A 19,644-nucleotide genomic window follows, 5' to 3' on the forward strand; every position below is an offset into this window, starting at 1 on the left:
ATGATGTATGATGATAAGAGCGCCCCTCACTTCACACGGGTGTGATTTATTTTACATATTTATTTATTTCTTCCACCCGTTATTTGAAACATTCAGATTTATCAATTAATTAATTAATTTTTAATTATTTGAACATTACAGACGTATACCACCGGCACCTACCAGTGCTATACCACATACAAGATGGGTTAAGAAACACCTACCAGTGCTATACCACATACAAGATGGGTTAAGAAACACCTACCAGTGCTATACCACATACAAGATGGGTTAAGAAACACCTACCAGTGCTATACCACATACAAGATGGGTTAAGAAACACCTACCAGTGCTATACCACATACAAGATGGGTTAAGAAACACCTACCAGTGCTATACCACATACAAGATGGGTTAAGAAACACCTACCAGTGCTATTCCACATACAAGATGGGTTAAGAAACACCTACCAGTGCTATACCACATACAAGATGGGTTAAGAAACACCTACCAGTGCTATACCACATACAAGATGGGTTAAGAAACACCTACCAGTGCTATACCACATACAAGATGGGTTAAGAAACACCTACCAGTGCTATTCCACATACAAGATGGGTTAAGAAACACCTACCAGTGCTATACCACATACAAGATGGGTTAAGAAACACCTACCAGTGCTATACCACATACAAGATGGGTTAAGAAACACCTACCAGTGCTATACCACATACAAGATGGGTTAAGAAACACCTACCAGTGCTATACCACATCCAAGATGGGTTAAGAAACACCTACCAGTGCTATACCACATACAAGATGGGTTAAGAAACACCTACCAGTGCTATACCACATACAAGATGGGTTAAGAAACACCTACCAGTGCTATACCACATACAAGATGGGTTAAGAAACACCTACCAGTGCTATACCACATACAAGATGGGTTAAGAAACACCTACCAGTGCTATACCACATACAAGATGGGTTAAGAAACAGAGAGAGGGGAGGGGCAGAACAACGTACCAGAGAAGGAAAGGTTGGTGGGGGGTGGTGAGGGGGGGGGGGGGGGGGGGTAACCAGCAGATGTTTGGCTGGGCCTTCAAAGCACGTCGAGTATAGACTATTGCACACGGCATTCCTGGTCCAAAAGCAACACCCAAACACTTTCCTTTCCTTTCGCTTTCTCATTTTCTGTGTGTGTGTGTGTGTGGGGGTGGGGGGGGGGGGGGGGGGGTCGGGGTGGGGGGTTGGCAGCGACGAGAGCCAGTCATCCAATGGCATCCGTAATGACGCCTTTAGAACCAGTCATCCAATGGCATCCGTAATGACGCCTTTAGAACCAGTCATCCAATGGCATCCGTAATGACGCCTTTAGAAACATTTCAAACGTGCCGTTTGTGACGGAACCCGAGAGGTGATCGTTGAGTCGCGTTTCCTCCTCCTAGGCTTCTAATTAGCAGTGGTGGAAGAAGCGCTCGATTTTTACATTTGTTTTACTTAAGTAAAAGTAATTTTAACGCCCGGTATTCAAATATTTTACTTCAGTAACTGTACAAACGTACTGGTTTCAAAGTATACTTAAAGTACCAAAGCGAAAAGTACTCCTTGTGAATGGTCTATTGCACATGTTATTTCAAAATATTTCAAAATGTGTCTAAATCTTTCAAAAATAGCCAAATCTACAAGCTCACCTTGTGATGTTTTGTGATAATAATCTAAAGTATAATACAAATTTGTAATGGCGTAAAAAAGTACAATGTTAAAAGTACAGTAGGACCTACTTGAGTAAATGTACTCTAATTATTTTTCCACCCTCTGCTAATTAGGAGCAGATCTTGCCTAGTGCAGTGAGTCTGGGACACAGACGGTGCTGCTTGTCAGGGCATCCTATTGGAATGCCTCTCTGTTGTTGCCGGGCAGAAACCTCTTATCTCCATAGTCTATTTTAAAGGAGCATTCAGTGATTTGGAAAACCACCCAGTCCGCCCCGGTAACAAAATGTGCACATGCACGCTCTACAGTGGGGGGAAGTGCAACAGGCCAACAGCATGTGCACCAAGGCCCGCCCCCAGTCGATCATGATTGGAGGAAGGCCCCTCTCATCCTGATTGGATGAAGGCTTTGCCACCCGCCACCAAAACTGAAACTAGGGTTTTTTGACCCCAGGGGCTCACTGGGGACAGGGAGGAACTCCTTATATGGTCAGCACACTCTATAGTAGGGAGGATTATCCAGAAAAAAAGAAAAAATAAGTGATATTTGAATTAAGTAAAATCACTGAATATACCTTTAACGTTTATTTTTTTGTAAATGAACGCCTTACTCGATCGGTGTCACACAAAAGCATAAAGTAGCACAAGCTCACCGCGTCGCATTTTTACCTTGTAGATCTGCTACTTTTGCCATTATTATTTTTTCAAATCCTGAAATGTTTTTTTTGGACATATGAGGTTTCCACCCAGCAGCTAGACGACTCACGACTCGCTTGTCTTTTGTGCAGAGTAAGCAGAAAGCTAGTGGAGAGATACAGAGCACAGAGAGCAATAATAATGAGCTTAAAATAACAGCGCCACAAACCGTGGCTTGGCGTAAAACGAGCTTCACCTCCCCCACCATGAGTTCATCTTTATCACGGGTTGCAACATTTTGCTTTTAGTCGATGTTACAATGTTGGCTGGCCTAGATTATGTGTGGGCCAGTGTTATTCTTTTAGGAAGCGTGTTCCGCCTGTCAAAAGAAATAGTCTGAACAATTGTTCAGTGTGCTGCTGCACTATGAGTATGACAATCCAATACCGCGATGATGACACCTGGAGCTTTTTCTTTTGCAAAGAGCTTGCCTTTTATACCAATTCTATTCAAAGTGGTTATAGAAGTCTTTGCCTTTGATACCGGGGCAGTTGTCTGCGGTTCGATTCCCCTAGCCCGGGTGGCGGATTCACTGCGTGACACCAACCCCAACTCTCTCCCGTTTCCTGTCTCTCTCTAATGTGCTAGGGAAACAACACAGGCGAAACACCCCCAAAACAAATCTGAAAATCCACATAATAACCGGTAAGATCGACACTTCAAAGCTCTTAACTCGCAGCACAAACTCGAGCACGTTTGTTCGGAGAGAGGGGCAGCCAAACACTTTCATGCTGCCCCCCCCCCCCCCCTCCAAATAAGTCATGGCCTATTTGGAAAACCTCTGGTCTTTATACTGTAGAACATAACAGAGGATGAAGGGGCGACACATCCCAGGGTGAGGCTCATGTTACCTGGGTGAAAGTTTTCATAAAACACAGGGGTCTGGTTACTGTGGCAGTCCTGTTACAAGTGAAAGCAGATAGGTTTGGAGAGAGAGAGAGAGAGAGAGAGAGCTTCCATTAACCTATGTTGACTAAATATCGGGCCCAGCGGGGTCACGCTAAAAAAAGGAAAAGAGGAATCCATTGAACTTCCATGTGGTGTGTGAGGGGTACGTGCGCGCCTGAACTTCCATGTGGTGTGTGAGGGGTACGTGCGCGCCTGAACTTCCATGTGGTGTGTGAGGGGTACGTGCGCGCCTGAACTTCCATGTGGTGTGTGAGGGGTACGTGCGTGGCTGCCCGCCATGTGTTTGAGAGCCAAACAAAAAGTTACCCTGAAGCTTAACATACTGTAACATCCATGCTGAGACCACCTTCATGCTTGTTAAAGCTGCAATCCGGAACTTATTCGAATGATTTTAACTTCATTTTGAGTATGATGGTTGGTTGCAGATGGTCTCCCTACTCATCCATTCAGAAATGTAGACCCTGTGTCCGGGTAGGTAACACTAGTACTGGTTGACAAACGGTGTTGACTGAACCTCAAAGCGTAATATCTCCGCTGCCCATGTGGGTGTTACATCTTACGTCTTAGAGCAGCAGTAGCCTGTAGGGCTTTTTGTGTTATACTGTACCTTTTAGCATCATTGTATAACCGTACCACTGCACTATTTGCAATCTGATTCTAAAATTGTCTTCTAAATCCTGACAGTTTTCTGAAAAAGCTGTTTCTATGTCAGTCGATTTTTCAAAAATAGCAGACCTACAAGCTCGTAGCGTGCCACTCGGTGGCGCGCTACGAGCTTGTAGATCTGCTATTTTTCAATAGCTAAAGCATAACATAATGCTAACACCAAAAGGGGTTCCCGCCCCCAAAATGGGTTAATAATGTATTCAAAGGGCTTTATCACTTGATGCGCTCCTCGATGATATAATTCAATGAAATTAAAATATAGATGGAATCATTTTAAAGAAGATTATCGCTGGATGCAGCCCTTATTAAAGCATGCTTCCTCGTGTAAATCACTGCCTATAGCGACTCACTATCCTGGGTCCTATGAGGTCAACTCACTATCCTGGGTCCTATGAGGTCAACTCACTATCCTGGGTCCTATGAGGTCAACTCACTATCCTGGGTCCTATGAGGTCAACTCACTATCCTGGGTCCTATGAGGTCAACTCACTATCCTGGGTCCTATGAGGTCAACTCACTATCCTGGGTCCTATGAGGTCAACTCACTATCCTGGGTCCTATGAGGTCAACTCACTATCCTGGGTCCTATGAGGTCAGTACTGCCTATAGCAACTCACTATCCTGGGTCCTATGAGGTCAACTCACTATCCTGGGTCCTATGAGGTCAACTCACTATCCTGGGTCCTATGAGGTCAACTCACTATCCTGGGTCCTATGAGGTCAGTACTGCCTATAGCGACTCACTATCCTGGGTCCTATGAGGTCAACTCACTATCCTGGGTCCTATGAGGTCAACTCACTATCCTGGGTCCTATGAGGTCAACTCACTATCCTGGGTCCTATGAGGTCAACTCACTATCCTGGGTCCTATGAGGTCAGTGCTGCCTATAGCGACTCACTATCCTGGGTCCTATGAGGTCAACTCACTATCCTGGGTCCTATGAGGTCAGTGCTGCCTATAGCGACTCACTATCCTGGGTCCTATGAGGTCAACTCACTATCCTGGGTCCTATGAGGTCAACTCACTATCCTGGGTCCTATGAGGTCAGTACTGCCTATAGCGACTCACTATCCTGGGTCCTATGAGGTCAACTCACTATCCTGGGTCCTATGAGGTCAACTCACTATCCTGGGTCCTATGAGGTCAACTCACTATCCTGGGTCCTATGAGGTCAACTCACTATCCTGGGTCCTATGAGGTCAGTACTGCAGTAGTTTAACATAATCGTCGCTGTCTGGCAGGAACCTCTTATCTCCATTGTTGTGGTTTTTTCGTAAATTAGCGCCCTACTTGATCACACTGAAGCCTCACACAAAAGCCTCAGAAGTAATGGCGGCGGCGGCGGCGGTGGCTCAGGGCGGGTAGAGTGGCCGGAGACAGTTCAAACTCACGCTCCCCCATGAGTTAGTGTCGAAGTGTCCTTGAGCAAGACACTGAACCCCTAATTGCGTTCCCGATGTGCAGGTTGGTGCCTTGCATGGTTTCCCCTGTCATCGGTGTGGGTGAATGGGTGAATGTAATGCACAATCTATTGTAGAGCTCCTTGGATAAAGGCACTATATATAAAATGCACCATTTACCATTTAACAGATCTACAAGCTCTAATAATGGTGCGAAGCGACGCATTTCGAGTTGTAGATCTGCTACTTTTGATGCTTTTCAATTTGATGTCCTGAGAAAGTAACCGTTGTGGACATAATGAGGTTTCCACATACCGACAGAGAGGATATTGTTTTTTACAACTTGAAGCTTGAAAAGCTCATCTGGCCAGCTGAAGCTAAAGTGTTGCATCATGTGTGATACACAGAATCATAACCTCATCGGTCATACCAGAGTCCGCTGGCGCTGCGTTTTACGGCCTGGAGGTGATGTTATACGCCGCCCATCTTGGGGGTTTGGCGGCGGGCTAGCTGCTGCTAGCGGCTCAGGAGGTTAGCGTGGCCCTGTTTGGGGAAAAACTAATTCCCGGCTCCTCCTGCAGGCCTCGCGTCGAAATGTGTTGAGCAAGACCACTGAACCCGTTAAACTGCTTCCCGATGAGGGTGGTATTAGCTCGGGTGGTTAACCCATTTTGGGGCGGGAACCCCTTTTGGTGTTTTAAACATTATGTTATAATTTAGCTATTGAAAAATAGCAGATCTACAAGCTCATAGCGCGCCACCGAGTGGCGCGCTATGAACTTGTAGGTCTGCTATTTTTGAAAAATCGTTAAAATGTGCCTCAAATCTTTCAGAAAATTGTCATGATTTAGAAAACTTTTATTTATTTTTTCTCGACGTCAGGCCTGAATGGGTCAACTCCGCTGCTGTCGGTGTGTGTGTGTGTGTGTGTGTGTGAGTGAATGTGTGTCAGCGTTTGTGAATGGCTGTATGTAATGCACTGTGAATGAATGGCTGTATGTAATGCACTATGGCTGTATGTAATACACTATGAATGGCTGTATGTAATGCACTATGAATGGCTGTATGTAATGCACTATGGCTGTATGTAATACACTATGAATGGCTGTATGTAATGCACTATGAATGGCTGTATGTAATGCACTATGAATGGCTGTATGTAATGCACTATGAATGGCTGTATGTAATGCACTATGGCTGTATGTAATGCACTATGAATGGCTGTATGTAATGCACTATGAATGGCTGTATGTAATGCACTATGGCTGTATGTAATGCACTATGAATGGCTGTATGTAATGCACTATGAATGGCTGTATGTAATGCACTATGAATGGCTGTATGTAATGCACTATGAATGGCTGTATGTAATGCACTATGAATGGCTGTATGTAATGCACTATGAATGGCTGTATGTAATGCACTATGGCTGTATGTAATGCACTATGGCTGTATGTAATGCACTATGGCTGTATGTAATGCACTATGGCTGTATGTAATGCACTATGGCTGTATGTAATGCACTATGACTGGCTGTATGTAATGCACTATGAATGGCTGTATGTAATGCACTATGAATGGCTGTATGTAATGCACTATGAATGGCTGTATGTAATGCACTATGGCTGTATGTAATGCACTATGAATGGCTGTATGTAATGCACTATGAATGGCTGTATGTAATGCACTATGAATGGCTGTATGGTAATGCACTATGAATGGCTGTATGTAATGCACTATGAATGGCTGTATGTAATGCACTATGAATGGCTGTATGTAATGCACTATGAATGGCTGTATGTAATGCACTATGAATGGCTGTATGTAATGCACTATGAATGGCTGTATGTAATGCACTATGACTGGCTGTATGTAATGCACTATGAATGGCTGTATGTAATGCACTGTGAATGGCTGTATGTAATGCACTATGACTGGCTGTATGTAATGCACTATGAATGGCTGTATGTAATGCACTATGAATGGCTGTATGTAATGCACTATGACTGGCTGTATGTAATGCACTATGAATGGCTGTATGTAATGCACTATGAATGAATGGCTGTATGTAATGCACTATGAATGGCTGTATGTAATGCACTATGAATGGCTGTATGTAATGCACTATGAATGAATGGCTGTATGTAATGCACTATGAATGGCTGTATGTAATGCACTATGAATGAATGGCTGTATGTAATGCACTATGAATGGCTGTATGTAATGCACTATGAATGGCTGTATGTAATGCACTATGAATGGCTGTATGTAATGCACTGTGAATGGCTGTATGTAATGCACTATGAATGGCTGTATGTAATGCACTATGAATGGCTGTATGTAATGCACTATGAATGGCTGTATGTAATGCACTATGAATGGCTGTATGTAATGCACTATGAATGAATGGCTGTATGTAATGCACTATGAATGGCTGTATGTAATGCACTATGAATGGCTGTATGTAATGCACTATGAATGGCTGTATGTAATGCACTGTGAATGGCTGTATGTAATGCACTATGAATGGCTGTATGTAATGCACTATGAATGGCTGTATGTAATGCACTATGAATGGCTGTATGTAATGCACTATGAATGGCTGTATGTAATGCACTATGAATGACTGTATGTAATGCACTATGAATGGCTGTATGTAATGCACTATGAATGGCTGTATGTAATGCACTATGAATGGCTGTATGTAATGCACTATGAATGGCTGTATGTAATGCACTGTGAATGGCTGTATGTAATGCACTATGAATGGCTGTATGTAATGCACTATGAATGGCTGTATGTAATGCACTATGAATGGCTGTATGTAATGCACTATGAATGGCTGTATGGTAATGCACTATGAATGGCTGTATGTAATGCACTATGAATGGCTGTATGTAATGCACTGTGAATGGCTGTATGTAATGCACTATGAATGGCTGTATGTAATGCACTATGAATGGCTGTATGTAATGCACTATGAATGAATGGCTGTATGTAATGCACTATGAATGACTGTATGTAATGCACTATGAATGAATGGCTGTATGTAATGCACTATGAATGGCTGTATGTAATGCACTATGAATGGCTGTATGTAATACACTATGAATGGCTGTATGTAATGCACTATGAATGACTGTATGTAATGCACTATGAATGAATGGCTGTATGTAATGCACTATGAATGGCTGTATGTAATGCACTATGAATGGCTGTATGTAATACACTATGAATGGCTGTATGTAATGCACTATGGCTGTATGTAATGCACTATGAATGGCTGTATGTAATGCACTATGAATGGCTGTATGTAATGCACTATGAATGGCTGTATGTAATGCACTATGAATGGCTGTATGTAATGCACTATGAATGGCTGTATGTAATGCACTATGAATGACTGTATGTAATGCACTATGAATGGCTGTATGTAATGCACTATGAATGGCTGTATGTAATGCACTATGAATGGCTGTATGTAATGCACTATGAATGGCTGTATGTAATGCACTATGAATGGCTGTATGTAATGCACTATGAATGGCTGTATGTAATGCACTATGAATGGCTGTATGTAATGCACTATGAATGGCTGTATGTAATGCACTATGAATGGCTGTATGTAATGCACTATGAATGGCTGTATGGTAATGCACTATGAATGGCTGTATGTAATGCACTATGAATGGCTGTATGTAATGCACTATGAATGGCTGTATGTAATGCACTATGAATGGCTGTATGTAATGCACTATGAATGGCTGTATGTAATGCACTATGAATGGCTGTATGTAATGCACTATGGCTGTATGTAATGCACTGTGAATGGCTGTATGTAATGCACTGTGAATGGCTGTATGTAATGCACTATGAATGGCTGTATGTAATGCACTATGAATGGCTGTATGTAATGCACTATGAATGGCTGTATGTAATGCACTATGGCTGTATGTAATGCACTGTGAATGGCTGTATGTAATGCACTATGAATGGCTGTATGTAATGCACTATGGCTGTATGTAATGCACTATGAATGGCTGTATGTAATGCACTATGAAGGGCTGTATGTAATGCACTATGAATGGCTGTATGTAATGCACTATGAATGGCTGTATGTAATGCACTGTGAATGGCTGTATGTAATGCACTATGAATGGCTGTATGTCATGCACTATGAATGGCTGTATGTAATGCACTATGAATGGCTGTATGTAATGCACTATGAAGGGCTGTATGTAATGCACTATGAATGGCTGTATGTAATGCACTATGAATGGCTGTATGTAATGCACTATGAATGGCTGTATGTAATGCACTATGAATGGCTGTATGTAATGCACTATGAATGGCTGTATGTAATGCACTATGAATGGCTGTATGTAATGCACTATGGCTGTATGTAATGCACTATGAATGGCTGTATGTAATGCACTATGAATGGCTGTATGTAATGCACTATGAATGGCTGTATGTAATGCACTATGAAGGGCTGTATGTAATGCACTATGAATGGCTGTATGTAATGCACTATGGCGCTGCACAACATATCAAAAATGTATCGTAATTTGTAATAGCGCAATATGAGTGACAAAATATATATACATTTTATTTAATTTTAATATTATATATTTTGACAGGATCAAATGTTTTATGGTCATGAAACTTGGATGGCTTGATTCTATAGGCTTAACATAATTTATATAAATAGTTTTGGAAATCTCTCTGGGGTAAAACGAATGGGGCCTGGAACGATGGAACCAGAATATGCATGCCGCCACTTATATATGCCCTTATGCACATTGTAGAGTGCTTTGGATAAAGGCGTTGTAGAGAGTATTTAATCTACGACCACCATGTGAACTCCAAACAGTCTTCTCTGATGTGGAGGCAGTGGAGCATCCTTTAAGCTAAGGCTCAATGTACCTTGATTAAAGACAGAATGTATTCCTGGTAGATCTCAACGTGATAATCCAAGTCTCTATAAGACGAGCCCTTTTCGGTAATTATGAACATAAACAAACAAATCCCTCCCAAAGCTTAAAATGACAATAGTAGACGGTGATATTTAGTCACAGCTTGGTTTCATTAATAATAATGAATGATGAATAAGAAAATGCGTTTTTGTTTGGCTCATAAAACGTTCCTTTGGGCTTTGTTTTGTAGTATGTTTTTCCTTTTGAAAAATATCCAGCTTCGCATTCATTTTTTCCATAACCATTTACAACAGGGGGGGGGCTGCACATGGATGTGACTTCACACATATTGGATAAAGCCTGATTTATAACCACAGTGATAAAGATAAAGTGTCAGAAATAACAGTGTTTTCAACTGAAAAACTGAACAATAATTCAGTTGATAAATGTTTTTTGTCAAGCAACACATCACACAACAACGTGCTGGCCAAGACTATGAATCAGGCTCCACGCAAACTGTGCTCTCTCTCTCGCATATAAAGTTCTCCTATAGCCACTGGTTCTCACAGTGGGGTCCGGGGACCCCTAGGGGGTCCTTGAGGTGGTTCCAGGGGGTCCCCAGCAAAATGAGTTAATATAGCATGAAAATCAGTTTAACCCATTTTGGGCGGGAACCCCTTCATTATGTTATGCTTTAGCTATTGAAAAATAGCAGATCTACAAGCTCATAGCGCACCACCGAGTGGCGCGCTACGAGCTTGTAGGTCTGCTATTTTTGAAAAATCGAAGAACCACTGACATAGAAACATAGCTTTTTCAAGACATTTTTAGAATCTGATCTCAGGTCAAAATCAGTTTAAGAACTTAAACCCTATATGCTGACTGTACATCGGCTATTACAAGTTCACAGCGTGTAGCTCGGCTATTTTCTAAACAAATAATTCAGGGGATCCCTGGCATGCACAAAATGTTTTCAGATGGATGTTCACAGCCAAATACATATCGATGTTGGCGTCCTGAAAAACAAAAGGTTTGAGAACCACTCATCTAGGGTATAGCAACATATAAGATAATACTTATTTTGGTTGTAGTTGGTCTCCCTGCTCTTTTAGATCCCTCCCTGACACAGTTATATCCCAAGGCCCTGCAGTGCACCACTAGTTAGTTAGTTAGTTAGTTAGTTAGTTAGTTAGTAACTAAGTACACCACTACTGGAGCTCAAAGTGTACCATCTGCCCTCAAACAGGCTGACTTATTTCCACTTCAGAATTACTTATTACTTTTGAATTTATCATTTGGTTCCTACATGCTCCTACCTCTGAGAGTGTGCACATATGTAACCAAATGGACCCCTATATGGGTCTCTTTGGTTACAACCCATTTTGACCTGAGATCAGATTCTTCTCTGATTCTTCTTGTCTGTTTGAAAACGGCAGTTTTCTGAAAAAGCTATGTTTCTATGTCAGTCGATTTTTCAAAAATAGCAGACCTACAAGCTTGTAGCGCACCACTCAGTGGCCACTCAGTGGCGCGCTATGAGCTTGTAGATCTGCTATTTTTCAATAGCTAAAGGATAACATAATGCTAACACCAGTACACAGTCAGTGTTACAAATGGATAAAACAACACTGTCGATATGACTGTGTTCTGGACACTGTGACTCATGCTCTTCATAACACCCCCAAACTATAAGTGAGGGAATACTAAACACATACAAATAATGTGACTAACTACAAATACTGTCGTCACGCTATAAAAAAACAACGCTGTAATTTCCCCTCTGATGCGGGCGGCTATAGATTGACATAGTTTCCGCATCAATCATGATGAGTGTTAATATGACTGGCGTCTTCATGCCGTGACATAAAACAGGGTGTGATGATGATGGTCTTTTCAGACCACATTACACAGAGCTGCACCAGATGGCTGTGGAGAGAGAGCTGGTGATTGGATTGCTGGTCTAAGAAGAATTTGTCATCGCTTTCAATTTTTGACCTTCCGTATGCCTGTCTTCATATCTACTCCCTCCCTTCTCTCTTGCACGCTCTCTCTCTTGCACACTCTCTCTCTCTCTCTCTCTCTCTCTCTCTCTCTTGCACACTCTCTCTCTCTCTCTCTCTCTCTCTCTCTCTCTCTCTCTCGCTCTGACATTTGTAACAAACGGAAACAGCTTGAAAAAAAAGAAATCGTTTGAGAATTCAGCGAGTCGTGAATCGTGATGCTGTCAGTTGTGGAGAAACCTTCTGCTTCAATAGACAATAATAGTACTCTCTCTGTCGGGTGGAAATCTAATGATGTCCAAAACTGTTACTTGTCAGGATTCAAATTCAAAATTAGAAAAGATCGTAGCATATCGACAAGCTCAAAACGTGTCGCTTCGCGCACGCTTCAAGCTTGTAGATCTTAGATCTGGATGCTTTTGTGTGATGCTGTGGTATGATCAAGTAGGACGTTAATTTATGAACACTTAACCCATTTTGGGCGGGAACCCCTTTTGGTGTTTTAAACATTATGTTGTAATTTAGCTATTGAAAAAAATAGCAGATCTACAAGCTCATAGTGCGCCACCGAGTGGCTTGTAGTTCTGCTATTTTTTAAAAATCGTGAAAATATTTATTTCGGAAAACTGGAGGATTTAGAAGAAGTTTTTTAAATTTCGAGGTCAGAGACGATTCAGGGCATACCTGCACTAGCAGTCACAGCTTGAGCCCTCGCCGATACTGAGGCCACGTTGACACATCGCTCCTATGTGCAACAGCCATTGCTGTATCAACGCATACATTGTCTCTGTCGGCTGGGAAACCGCAAAACTTTTCAGGATTCAAATTAAAAAATAGCAAAAGTAGCAGATCCGCAAGCTCGAAACACGTCGCGGTGTCGGTGTGTGACGCTGTAGTATGATCAAGTACTGCAGTAAGTAGAGCGTTCATTTACAAAAAAATAAACACACTTGTGTGAACTGAGAGGCGTCTCACTAAATTCGCCTCAAACATTGTACTCTTTCTTTTCAAAATCTTTTTATTTCCGTTTTATAACAATTTGGGTGTCAAGTCACAGGTTCATAGAGAAAATAAAAATAAAATATCATATTTTAGTATCAGTGACTGAGGTAAACAAACGTAGCCTACTGTATGAATCACAGAGATCGTGGGCAGACATAATGAAAAGACTGTTATTGTGCAAAACATGCCCCTTCAAGACAAAAAAAAAACATTTTCTCCCCTTCAAGTCCCAATTTAGTATAGCCAATTCCCAATTCCCCAGCCTCTCTACAAGTACTCCATCTCTGCTAACCCCCACAATCAGTCATTCAAACATTGTACTCTAAACAAACATTATAAGGCCATAGACTTGGCTGCCACATGACGTCATTTCCGGAAGCCAGACGTTGGAGGGGAAAGCGCCCCACAAAAGGTGGAGATAAGAGGTTTCTGGCCGCGGTATATCGATGGTTTTTGAGCTGTATAGAGTTTCCGTGAGCAGCTTCAATAAATGAATCACACACCTCACTAGTCCTACCTCTTGGCCCAACATCTTGAAAGCACTACTACTGACACGCTCAGCTTCTCCTAGTGTTTTATGTGCCTCTTCGGGGCGGGCCTCATCCTTCCCTAATGCTCTGGAGGACATGCTCGGCGTGCCTTTGGAATGTTTCAAACAACCACATCTCTGTTAGGAATTACACATGCCAGCGCCGGGCTGAGTCATACAGTGTAATTAGCCTCTCTGCATTGTGCATTATTATTGGGGGACGCTATAGCCCCTCCTTCATCCAGCTTAATTAATACTCTGGCCGACGGTGTGCCACTGTGAAAACCGTGAGCTTGTAGATCGGCTATTTTTTTTGCCTCAGGATTATACATCGTATAATTCTGGCTTCATAGTTCAGCAACGATAAGTGGAACCTTGGGGAGGGTGGGGCGATGGGGGATTTGTAATGAAAATGAAAAATGCTTAATAAAAACTTGGTCACAAAAAAATAAAATAGTTCAGCATGATTTAGACCATGCACAGGTAGGGCCACAAATAGTTGTCACTTTGACCAATCGACGCCTGCACCGTCTCCATGAAAGTCTGGTTCGCTGTTGACTTGGATCCGATTAAAATGCGGAGGAGAGAGGTGATCAGGCCAAATGTGGCATGATTCAGCATTCTTGCAGAATTTGGCAAGACTCGTCGGATGTTTTCCAAGAGGAGACATGATGCACAAACTCAGCATTTGCTAATTGATGCGTGCAGGTGGCGGTGCAGGGATTTATGGGTATGTCCTTAACCCATTCTGGGCGGGAACCCCTCTTGGTGTTAGCATTATGTTATGCTTTAGCTATTGAAAAATAGCAGATCTACAAGCTCATAGCGCGCCACCGAGTGGCGCGCTACGAGCTTGTAGGTCTGCTATTTTTGAAAAGTCGTGAAAATATGGCACAAATCTTTGAATATAATTATATTCTTTCAGAGCCAACGTTTTTAACTCAAATCTTTGCTTCTGAGGGGTTCCTGGAACAACATATTTTCAGATGGGGGTTGGTGGCCAAATACACATCATTTTTGGGGTTCTTGACATGAAATATGGAGCACCACTGATACAGAAACATCTTTCAGAAAACTGTCAGAATTTAGAAGACATTTTTAAAATGTCGACGTCAGGCCTAAATGGGTTAAACACTAAACCCACACTAAACACAAACACAAACGGTTCCAACTGTCACCTCCTCAACAGTAACAGCAGCACATTTTGGTTGCAATCATACAATTATCATGTTGAATACTACTGTACTGTAATACTACTGTACGAGACGATTTAAGAAAAAGTTGGGAGGGAGGAGAGAGCAGCAGGCAGACTGACAAAGATGTAAATGTGAGAAAACCTAAAGTTGCAAATTCGATTTTTCTTTTAGTGAACACAACTTTATAGAGTGTGCAAATACAATATAAAGAACACAACTACTGTGTTTGTATTCGTCTGTCTCCCTACTCAAATTTAGACACTACTGATTGACAAGTATATGCTTTAGCTATTGAAAAATAGCAGATCTACAAGCTCATAGCACGCCATGTCGCAGTCCCGCCCTCTCGAGAGACCCGGAAAAGAAATCCCCGTTCATTTTCCTCATAGACTTTTCAAAAAGTATTTATTTAAAGACGTTTACGCCGCGGACAAAGCCAACTCTTGTCGTGACAAATCATGACAATAAACACAATGTTTTGGGCCAAACAAAGAATTAGAAAGTAGAAAAACACGGCAGGTTACAACACTTTTTTTTTTTGTTTTTCTTCTTTGTAATTATGTGTTTGGTCCAAAATATTGTGTTTGTTGTCATGATTTGTCACGACTCGAGTTGGCTTCGTACGACCCTTAAAAGGTCTTTAAATAAATACTTTTTGAAATGTCTATGGGAAAAATGCATTGGGATTCATTTCCTGGGCCTGGCGTCGTCATGAAAGGGGGCGGGACTGCGACGCTCTATTGCCCTGAAGCTCAATGCACAATATCTCCTGTTGCCCAATTGGGCCTTTCCGTCTTAGTTCAGCAATAGAAATGTCAGCCCTCGGACGGGGGGACCCGGTTTCGAATCCCGGGTTATGACATAAATCTTACAAATCGTTGCTTTAGTCAAAGCTTGCATGAAATTTCCTTCATTTTCCGCCAGCGCAGCACCTCCCAACTCTAAGACGCTGTTGATCTATGAGTCTGCTGCTTCAAGCCAGATCCCGTCCTCAGCTCCCATGTGTCCTCACTCCCTTTCAACATTAAGTCTGCTTTAGCCATGAGGAGAGCTTTCCAAGTCGGTGAAACCTCCAGCCTGCCATTATTACCCCATCTCAGATCTCTATGTGTGTCGCTTGTACAGAACAGAAGACGACCCAGAGCAATAGAAATATTTGCACCTAATAAATGAAGGCGAACATTCCGTGCCAAAGCTTGCACCTGGGCTTATTTCATAGGCCTACGAGATAAATTGTACTGCAGATGGGGGAGCAGCATGGACGTATTGCTTCCTTTGCTAGTTTCCATGATTGGCCTTAAATCACAAGGTGCAAACAAGCGTTGAGTCCAAGTACAGCACTATTTCCTCCTGCTGTAACTTTAGGCCACGGGGTTTCAAAGTGGGGGCCGCCAGGGCTCGACATGGGGGGCCAATTAAAATATTTAAATGGGAAATATGCAAATGTAAATATAAAGTAACATAAATCATAAGAAAATATATTTCAATTAAGTTAATAAGTGCCAGTTTCTTTCTTTCTTTCTTTCTTTCTTTCTTTCTTTCTTTCTTTCTTTCTTTCTTTCTTTCTTTCTTTCTTTCTTTCCTTTCCATTCCATTCGAAGGTCGTTGGCATGTTTGAGAAGCAGGCCTTGGAGTAAGTGTAAAGTGATTGTTCCCAGTGCTTATGTCTGTGTCTGTGTGTTTCTTGTCTGTAGGCTGGTGGTTTGTGAGCACAGCCGAGGAGCAGGGCTGGGTGCCGGCCACATACCTGGACTCCCAGAACGGAACCAGAGATGACTTGGACCTGGGCACCTCCAGGACGGGAGAAGGTTAGTGTGTGGGAACATGATGAACACGTGCACACATTCACAGAGTCCACACTGGTTCTTAAACGTTTTAATTCCAAGGAACTCTCAGTTTAGCATGCGTTAAAGGATGTAACTGTTTACATAACACTGGGGCGGCTGCGGCTCAGGAGGTAGAGCAGGTCGTCCAATGATACGTTGGATCCAATGATCCGTTGGTCGGTGGTTCGAATCCCAACTCCTCCTGTCTACATGTTGAAGTGTCCTTGGGCAAGACACTGAACCCTATATGGAGTCAGTATTGCCACCATTGGTGGGTAAAATTGTGAAAACGTCATTATTTTTCGAAATGTTTATGCCTAAAACTTGAGTTATACTTCTCACAAGTCACAACACACATCGTACAGCTTATAGTTCACAAAACAATGTATCTTGTGAGAACCAGCAAACTTATCCTCACACGAATCCCAGATCTGGAGTCACAGGTCTCTGCAGTGCAGACACACATCTCCATCTCCGTCGCAGCCAAATGGCCCTCTGCTCCAACCAGAACCTCTGTATGTGCACAGTGCAGAGCGGAGCGGATATTTTGGCACTCGGGGAAATTCCTCCGAGCTCCCCTGGGAGGCTGCAGTCTGCAGTGAGCCTCCTTCTGTCAGGGCCTCCTGTTCTCCAGTGTTTAGTCTGACTGTTTACATGGCACATTTCATCATCAAGCACCCCCACCCAAGACATACACACACACTCGCACGCACGCACGCACGCACGCACGCACGCACGCACGCACGCACGCACGCACGCACGCATGCATGCACAACCACACTCGCCCAGAGCAGCACTGTCATTTACATATCGTTGCTGTCGGGCAGCAACCTCTTATCTCCATTTGAACCTTGAAAAGTAACGGTTTGGGACATTATTGTGAGGTGTTTCCACCCGACAGAGATGATACTGTAATGCATGTGCCTACAAACCTTTTAACCAATTCTGGACGGGAACCCCTTTTGGTGTTAGCATTATGTTATGCTTTAGCTATTGAAAAATAGCAGATCTACAAGCTCATAGCGCGCCACCGAGTGGCGCGCTATGAGCTTGTAGGTCTGCTATTTTTGAAAAATCGAAGAACGACTGACATAGAAACATAGCTTTTTCAGAAAACTGTCCGGATGTAGAAGACATTTTTTGAATCTGATCTCAGGTCAGAATGGGTTAACAGGCTACTGCATGCATAAACACGCTGCCACATATGGACACACGCATACACATTATGGACACACGCATACACATTATGGACACACGTATAAACACTGTATACAGCAGTAGGTTAGTGTGTCATGTAGTAATGCTTCAGTATGTCACTGCAGTGTACGTATGCATTACATATCGCCACTGTCGGGTGGAAACCTCATATGAATATCAAAACTGTCCAAATTCAAAAACAGAAAATGTATAGCAGATCCACAAGCTCAAAACACAAAAACCCTGGTTACGGTTGTGTTTTAATAGACAGGTATGTCATCATTCAAAGGCAAAGTAGTGCTAGCCTTCACATCAAGGGCGAGAACATTCAGTCTCCATTCCTACATTGTATTGTCAAACCTTTTCATTGTTTGTTCATCAGTGGTTGGAAGAAGTACTCAAAGTGTTTGTACTTAAAGGACAACTTTAGTTTTTTCAACCACGGTTCATGTTTTAGGTTGTCATTAGACAAAGTAAAAGATGAGTGTTAATTTGTTTTCATTTACTGCTTTCTTTTGTTTTAGTGATTTTTGCTATTTTTGACAGGGGGGCATTCGAACATTTTATAGAGATTTTTTTTTTTAAATATTTACTATAGTCCTACTACTGGCCACAAAAGATCACAGGATCTATTGAATGTGAAGGGGGAGGTGACAAACTGACATATTGAGCCTACAACACACAGTATATGGCATGCCCCTAGTACCCCACTTCACATTCACAGTATATGGCATGCCCCTAGTACCCCACTTCACATTCACAGTATATGGCATGCCCCTAGTACCCCACTTCACACACACAGTATATGGCATGCCCCTAGTACCCCACTTCACATTCACAGTATATGGCATGCCCCTAGTACCCCACTTCACATTCACAGTATATGGCATGCCCCTAGTACCCCACTTCACATTCACAGTATATGGCATGCCCCTAGTACCCCACTTCACATTCACAGTATATGGCATGCCCCTAGTACCCCACTTCACATTCAGTAGATCCTGTGATCAGAATGAAAGAAAGCAGCAAATGAAAAAAAAAAATATATATATATACTCATCTTTTACTTTCTCTAATAACAACCTAAAACATGAACCTTGGTTGAAAAATCAAGGTTGTCCTTTAAGTAAAAGTAGAGCGATTCCAAAATCAGACCTGTTTGAAGTGAGTGGTGCAACAGCGCCCCCTGTTGGTACCCTAAACACAGGGACACAGGGACACCAACAGGGACGGACAAAGCTGGGCATTGGAGTGGCTGCATCCTATGGTTACACCACTCAAAAATGGAAAACAGCAAGGTCTTCTTATATTATATATATTGATTTAAAACGCTTTTGAACTAGTACACTCGTCCTGAGCACCAAGCATTTTTATTTGATAGAATGAGTATACTCGTCCTGAGCATCAAATGTGTTAAGATGAGTTGGCTCTCGCTGTTATTATTTCTCCAGTACACACACACACACACACACACATCGTCCCTCGCTAATACATGTTCGCACTCCGCCACTGGTTACCCAAGTGGTCTGACCGGGCCTCCCCTCCCCTTGGGGGGGATTGGGGGTTGCCAACTTGACATACGTAGAGGCCAACATTTCAGTCACTTTCACGT

At 42.5% G+C, this 19,644-nt stretch overlaps 1 protein-coding gene across 2 annotated transcripts in view; it reads left to right on the top strand.

Moving 5' to 3' along the window:
* sh3pxd2aa (SH3 and PX domains 2Aa) overlaps positions 1-19,644 on the top strand; it is a 187,358-nt gene that overhangs the window by 119,959 nt on the left and 47,755 nt on the right. For both annotated transcript variants that reach the window (XM_079500360.1, XM_079500361.1), the window contains exon 6: positions 16,704-16,817. In XM_079500360.1, the coding sequence (XP_079356486.1) occupies positions 16,704-16,817 (114 nt within the window). The remainder of the gene's footprint in view (positions 1-16,703; positions 16,818-19,644) is intronic.

This window comes from Electrona antarctica (genome assembly GCF_951216825.1).
Source record: "Electrona antarctica genome assembly, chromosome: 4".
Classification (NCBI taxonomy): Eukaryota; Metazoa; Chordata; class Actinopteri; order Myctophiformes; family Myctophidae; genus Electrona; species Electrona antarctica.